General features: G+C 36.9%; 1 protein-coding gene across 1 annotated transcript; it reads left to right on the forward strand.

The window, feature by feature from the left end:
* Positions 1-4,198: 4,198 nt before the first annotated feature.
* LOC137023394 (putative monooxygenase p33MONOX) lies at positions 4,199-7,394 on the forward strand. The gene is made up of 4 exons (XM_067390409.1): positions 4,199-4,394; positions 4,911-5,012; positions 5,125-5,301; positions 6,584-7,394. Exons 3-4 carry the CDS (start codon positions 5,190-5,192, stop codon positions 6,784-6,786), a joined length of 315 nt encoding a protein of 104 aa, XP_067246510.1. The 5' UTR covers positions 4,199-4,394; positions 4,911-5,012; positions 5,125-5,189; the 3' UTR covers positions 6,787-7,394.

A 7,394-nucleotide genomic window follows, 5' to 3' on the forward strand; every position in this document is an offset into this window, starting at 1 on the left:
TCTCCATCAATTAATCTTCTTGTTGTATTATTACTACTTTTTCTTGATGAAAGTTGGGGTGTAAACGATTGGAATTGTGGAATATTTAGCTATTTTTGTGTCTTGGTGCTGAGTTGCATCTTCAACTGGACTATACTGCTTATATTCCTGTAATGTAGGCTTTGATAAATGCAAAAACATCACACATGCATTGCATAGACTTTCAATGACTTTATATAAGGTGAAAGATATTTTCTATGGCCTAACCCAACCCCTATCCCTAAACCTATACCCATTACAGAAACATGTGCAAAACACTAGATAAATAAAAACATAAGCCTTTTATCTAGTGAGGACCAGTAAAATGTCCTCACTATTTGGTGTCATAATATTTCACTATTCAATTATATACTATACATTTGGCCCTCATGTCCAAACCTGTACACACAAACACATGTTTTATGGGGACATTCCATAGAATTTTATATTGTACAAACTGTATATTCTATCCCCTATCCCTAAACCTACTCATCACAGAAAACTTTCTGCATTTTTACATTTTTTATCTTTAGTATAATTTGTTGTATAAGTTGTTTTCCTCATGGGGTCTGGACAAAAATGTCCCCACAAGGATAAGGATTTTGGATATTGCAATCTTTGTGGGAATATTTTGTCCCCATAACCAGGGCCGTTGCTAGGTTCAGAAGGTATAGGGGCTTAGCCCCTGAGAAGAAGTCATAGGGTCAACTGATATTTATATGTTTTACGAATCATTTTCTTAGACAATTTAGTTTACTGAAGGGTACCAGGAAAGGTAACTAAGCTTATTAAATTCATTCACAATATGTGCAAATTGCCAAATGCATTATTAACCTAGTATGTTGAAAACAGCTTCGTTAATGTTTCTTGTCCCCTCAAACTGAGTTACTAATTATTACATTAATGTTACATGAATCGCGCTTTGTACATCGTCAATAGAAGACTGTGAGGGGACTCGCTCGGCCGATACACCTACAGCTCAGCTAACAGCACTGTAGGTTATGCAATCACAGATCTTGACCTTTCTTCTTTGAGAGCATTCACAGTCAAACCCTTAAAACATTTCTCAGACCACAGCCAAATCCCCCTTTATATATAGCAATCTGAAACATCACCCAAACCAATTAAAACACCATATTAAAATGAACAAAATAAAGTAATTTAAATGGACAGAAAACAGCGCCACTAATTACATCAATGCTGTTGAATCTTCAGAAATTCAATCCCTCTTACATTCATTCCAAATACAGGTATACCCTAAAAATCAATTCGGCATCAATCAGGAAGTACAAGATCTAAACAACATATTCTACAAAACAGCACAAAAAAGTAATTTGACAATAGTTAAATCAAAGAAAAAATATTTAGAAACTGATAAATGGTTTGTTTTAGACTGTAAGGCTTTGAGAAAAAAAACTCTGAAATTTATGAAATCAAAAACACAGATAATCGGGACCTCCGCTTTTATTACTGTGAGGCACTAAAACAATATAAAGCCACACTCCGTCAGAAAAAAAGCACAGTTTTTGCAAAACCAGTTTGAAGAAATCGAAAAGTCTATAAATTCACACAAATTTTGGGATAAATGGAAATGACTATACAAACCAAATCAAGAATTTATGGCATTCCAAGATGGGGAGAAGTGGAAAAACCACTTCCAAGAATTGTATAGCCCAACTGAAATTCTAAATTCTAATCAAAATGAAATAATGAATAAACTAGACAATTTGGAAAGATAAATTAAAGCAAATCAAAACCCCTTAGATTTCCCCATAACAATAAAAGAATTGGAAGACAAATTACGGGTCCTTGAGTCCAAGAAAGTGGCGTTGACAGCATCCTGAACGAGATGCTGAAACACACAGACCAAAGCTTCAAACTGGCAATGCTAAAACTATTCAATGACGTCCTGAGTGTTGGGTTTTTTCCTGAGATCTGGAACAAGGGCCTCATCAGCCCCATCCACAAGAACGGTGACAAATTAGACCCCAACAACCACCGAGGCATCTGTGTGAACAGTAACCTGGGGAAGGTTTTCTGCAGCATCTTAAACACGAGACTCCTAGACTTCCTTATGAAATTTTGGCTTTCTTCCAAAATTTCACACATCCGATCACATTTTTAAATTACAAACACTAATTGATAAATATGTACATCAAAACAAAAGGCACATTTTTGCTTGTTTCGTTGATTTCAAAAAAGCATTTGATTCAATCTGGCATGAAGGATTATACCTAAAACTTATTGATAGTGGAATAGGGGGAAAATTCTATGATTTGATCAAATCAATGTTCACAGCCAGCCAATGTGCTGTCAAAATTGGAAACACAAGAACCAAATTTTTCCACCAAGGCCGTGGAGTGAGACAGGGCTGCAGTTTAAGCCCCACCCTCTTTAACATATATATCAACCTAATTGGCCAATATAATAGAAAACGCTCCCATTCAAGGTCTCACTCTACATGACAGAAATAAAGTGTCTTCTCTATGCAGATGACCTGGTGCTCCAGTCGCCCACTAAAGAGGGGCTTCAGGACAGCCTGAATCTGCTGGAGGATTACTGTCAGTCTTGGGTCCTGACAGTCAACCTCCAAAAAACTAGAATAATGATGTTCCAGAAATGCTCCAGATCTCAGGGACCAACACGTACATTTACACTATCACAAAGAACTATTGAAAGCGCAAAAACATACACTTACCTCGGCCTGAAAATAACTAAATAAAAATAACTTTACTTTGTCTGTGAATGAACTCAAAGAGAAAGCTCAAAGGGCTTTCTATGCCATTAAAAGATCAATTAAATGGACATCCCAATCCAAATTTGGCTCAAACTTTTCAAATCTATAATTGAACCTATTGTTTTATATGGCAGTGAAGTGTGGGGTCCTTCTATAAAATTTGATTTCTTAAATTGGGAAAAACATCCGATTGGAATTCTACTTTTAGAATTCTGTAAAAGAATACTCAAAGTCCAAAGAAAGACGCCAAACAATGGATGCAGGGCAGAAGTAGGCCAATAGCCTCTCCTTCTAAACATCAAAAACACCTAAAATTCTGGAAACACCTAAAAACAAGACCCCAACACATACCATTACAAAGCCCTAAAACACCAAGACCTGGACGTAAGTAAGCGTAAGTGCCCTGTGAGCGTAAGTGCCCTGTGCCAGCTGGTGCTGAGACTGACTGACCTCACACCTGCAGAGATCTGCAAGCCTCAGGACACACACACACTCACACACATTCGGTCTACACAAATTATAAACACAGACAAAGACAAGTACATCACCCATTGGACAAACATCATTAAAAACCAACACAAACTGGAATGTTATTCGGCACTAAATCGAGAATACTCTATTGTGAACTACCTGAGCACAGTGAGTGATGTGAAACTCAGGAAAACACTGACGATGTACAGACTCAGCTAGCATAGTCTGGCCATAGAGACGGGCCGGCGCAGACAGACCTGCCCTCCTGTGAGGACAGACTCTGCTCACACTGCATCCTGGGAGTGATGGAGATGGAGCTGGACTTCCTTACAGAATGCCCAAAATACCAAGAAATCAGAGACCACTAGCCTACTACCCCAAAATTAATAAAAATGTTTCCCCAATTTAACACCTGTAGCCCAATCCAAAAACTATGTTACATTCTTGGCGAAGAAGCCAAATGTTTCAACATAGTTGCAAGATTTGTATCATCTTGCCATCTCCTGAGGGACAACCAGAAATAAACAAACAGTCAGTAAACACACCCCTATCAGAAACACATGTATATGTTCAAATTCTAAGTTCAGTTGTTACATGATTTCTGTATTATAATCTTTTTTATTTATTATTTTTTATAATTATTTATTTTATTTTGTTACTAAAATTATTTTAATTTAGTTTTTTTTCCTACATAGGCTTTACTCAGATATTCTGTTGGTTAAATGCTCTGGCAATACAAAATGTATTTATTTATTAATTTATTTTTTTTTGTCATGCCAATAAAGCTATCTGAATTGAAATTAATTGAATTGAATTGTAAATACAAACTGGCTAGTTGAAGCCTCAAAATATAAATTCAAACTATAAACTATAACTATAAATTCGGTTTCATTGGGCTGTGCTGGAGGTGTGTCTGAAGTCAACGCCCTCATCATACGCCTGCAGGGGACTTTTATTCTGAAACATTGAACTTCCTGTCCGTCATTTTGACTGTACGCGTTGTTCTTTTTCGTTGTTGGACATCCCTGCGTTAGCTTGAAAAATCCTATTTAACGACGTTTTTTCGGTCTTCTTCAGCTTATAAACAGCATATATTTAAATTAATAAACATGGACCAAATGGAAGACCCCGCTGGATCGGATAATAAACGAGCTATAGAGCGGAAAAGGTGAGTTCTGTGTTGTAAACAACGGCCTGTTTTCCAGCGCTTGGAAGCTTCTAGTGTTTGGATTGCAGCAATTTAAACATTACAGAAGTGAGATTAAATTCAGTATATCACATATAAATGTCAAGAGAGCTGGTTTAACGTCATTATATGACATTTAATATATTACTACCAGCTGTTTAATGTTACAAATTAGCTGTTGTGAACAGTTAGTTGGCCAACTGGTGTAACGTGACAGCACGTCATTTGAGGTCTTCAATATGTACGTTTACTGTTGTTTATTTTGTAAGCTTTCTGGGTGATGGTTTACTCTCAAAGCATTTTAACCAAAACCTCTATTAAGATTTAAAGTAGTGCTAGATGAATAGACATGCGTCAGGCTGTTCTTTTTTTTTTTGCTGTTATTTATAGCACTATATGTAATAATAGACTATGATACACATTTCCCATGGGAGTGACCTGCATTTTTTTACGCACCACTGGTTACATATTAAACATTTGTTTTCTTTATTTTTATAGGAGTTGAGGATGCCAAACGAGGACTTCAGAGAGGACAAGCTTTCAACATCAGCATCGTCCATCACTTTGTCCCTCCCCTCATACCCTAAACATCACGTACAGGTGAAAACAGTGTGGTTATAGACTGTTTAAATAAATAATTGTATTTTTAAAGTACTATAGAACAACTACAATATATATACTGATAATCTATCTCTTTTTCCCCTCCCGACAGGAGCTGGTTTAGCCAGAGTCCTCACCCCTAATAGTGAGTCTAGCAGTCTCATCACAAGCATTACGATGGGTGGTAATGAAGGCGGTGGACGGGGAGGAGAGCGATGGAGCCTCTTTGGGGTGCGGCCCATTGTGCAGAAATCCCCCACTGACCCAGGATCAGAAACCAACACACCTGGCAAGAACCTGTTATATGGCTCTATTATTCTAGATTTAAATAGGCCTGATTATAGCATAAAATTAGTTAGTTAATTAGTTAGTTCGTTTTTTCTTTATGCTTTGTTTAAAACCGAGACTCTGCAGATATGTGAAAATATTGAGCATGGATTTTGCTACCAAATTTTGGGGTATTCACCATAAGACAAAAAAATGTGTGTTAAGTGCCCCATATTATGCTTTTGTTTTATGTTTTTTTTTTTTTTTTTTACCTTGGATGCATGTAAACCTATTGTAGGAGACATCCAGAACAAAATTAGGAACCTTTTAAAGGGATAGTTCACTCAAAAATGGAAATTATCCCATGATTTACTCATCCTCAAGCCATCCTAGGTGTATATGACTAGCTTGAGACGAACACTATCAGAGATAAATTGGCTCTTCCAAGCTTTATAATGGTAGTAAACAGGGGGGCTGTTTTGAAGGCAAAAATAAATGCATCCATCCATCATAAATAAAATCCATACAGCTCCAGGGGGTTAATAAAGGCCTCCTGAAATGAGGCAATGGGTTTTTGTAAGAAAAATATCCATATTTAAAACTTTATAAGCTAAAATAACTGTCTTCCACCAGACGACTGTACACGTACTATGCAAGCTGACTTGCGCTAAATGAGTAACCCTCTGACACGATGTATGATATGTATCAGGATGTAGGAGTATCAGAGACTTAGACGCCTGTCACGGTTCAAACAAATAGGGCTTGGCAACAAAATGAAGCTCCACTTCCTCCAACATTTCTCTTTAAAATTTCTCATTTTAGACTTCTAATTCATTACCAGTGTTTTGTTTTGCTCTACCCTCTCCGCGTCTGCGTTCTTCGTTGCGTAATGCGTCAGGTCAGAGTTCACTCTTCTGCCGCAAATCTATGCACATGGCCATCTGCCGGAAGCTAGTTATTTTACTTTATGGATATTTTTCTTACAAAAAAAACATTGCTTTGTTTCAACCCTGTGGAGCCATATGGATTTTTTTATGATGGATGAATGCATTTATTTTTGGCTTCAAAACACGCCCCCCATTCACTACCATTATAAATCTTTGGAGTGCAAGGATATTTTTAAATACATCTCCAATTGTGTTCATCTGAAAGAAGATAGTCATATATGCCTAGGATAGCTTGAGGGTGAGTAAATCATGGGCTAATTTTCATTTTTGGGTTTTGGGTGAACTATCCTTTTAATATAACAATATGGGCACTTTAAATGTTTTTTTTTTTTTTTTCTGCTGTTTCTATGACTACAGGGGGATTCACACTGCAGTCGTACTTTGGAGTTCAGAAGTCCAATACAATGGATGCCATTAAGACCCAGATAAACCTTACTGTTGAAGATCCTGCCAAGTTCAATTCTCCCAAGATCGAGATGAGCGGCGAGGAGGGAAAGAAAACATCCTGTCACAGACTGAGACATCGAGACATGAACATTCTCACTCCCTCCGGCTTCTGAACTCCACAAGTCAACTCTCTTAAGCTTCCTCGCCTTTTATATACACATCACAGCACAAACTGACAGATCTGTCACTTGATATTTTATGGTCTCTTGTGAGTAACCACACACAAACTTATCCTGTTTCCCAATATAATTTTAATAGAATTTCCCTTTAAATTAGATAAGAGATATAGAATCTCTTACATTAGTGCCAAGCATCACATAGTTGTTTTTACTTGAATTCCTCACCCCCTCCATCCCCTGCCAAAATTGACCACTTTTTCTTGAACATTTTGAATGTTTTTTTTTTTTTTTTAATTGCTGTGTGCTATGACAAAGTGATTGCTTTTGTTTATTATGGTTTAAATTTACCACATTAAAAGCCTACATAAAATTGCAGTGAAAATATGCATAATTACCAATATGCTTCTGTGTTTTTAGGAATGAGATGCATTCATGAGTACATCTGTTGACAGTAAATCTGAATTTTGTGGGCCGTTTTGAAAAGCTTATGTGTATGTTAAACCTGTTTCAGCAGCATTTTCCATTAGATTGATGGATTTCATCAGTGACAGCAGCACATGTAGTTATAAAGCACATAAACAGTAGGGCTGCACAACGATTAA

This window comes from Chanodichthys erythropterus, chromosome 1 (assembly GCF_024489055.1).
Source record: "Chanodichthys erythropterus isolate Z2021 chromosome 1, ASM2448905v1, whole genome shotgun sequence".
In the NCBI taxonomy this organism is placed as follows: Eukaryota; Metazoa; Chordata; class Actinopteri; order Cypriniformes; family Xenocyprididae; genus Chanodichthys; species Chanodichthys erythropterus.

What these genes read in the sequence shown, in the direction of transcription:
- LOC137023394 (XM_067390409.1), top strand. Translation starts at nt 5,190, where the DNA reads ATGGGTGGTAATGAAGGCGGTGGACGGGGAGGAGAGCGATGGAGCCTC. An exon ending in ATCAGAAACCAACACACCTG is followed by an intron (nt 5,302 to 6,583) that starts GCAAGAACCTGT and finishes CTATGACTACAG; the next exon opens with GGGGATTCACACTGCAGTCG.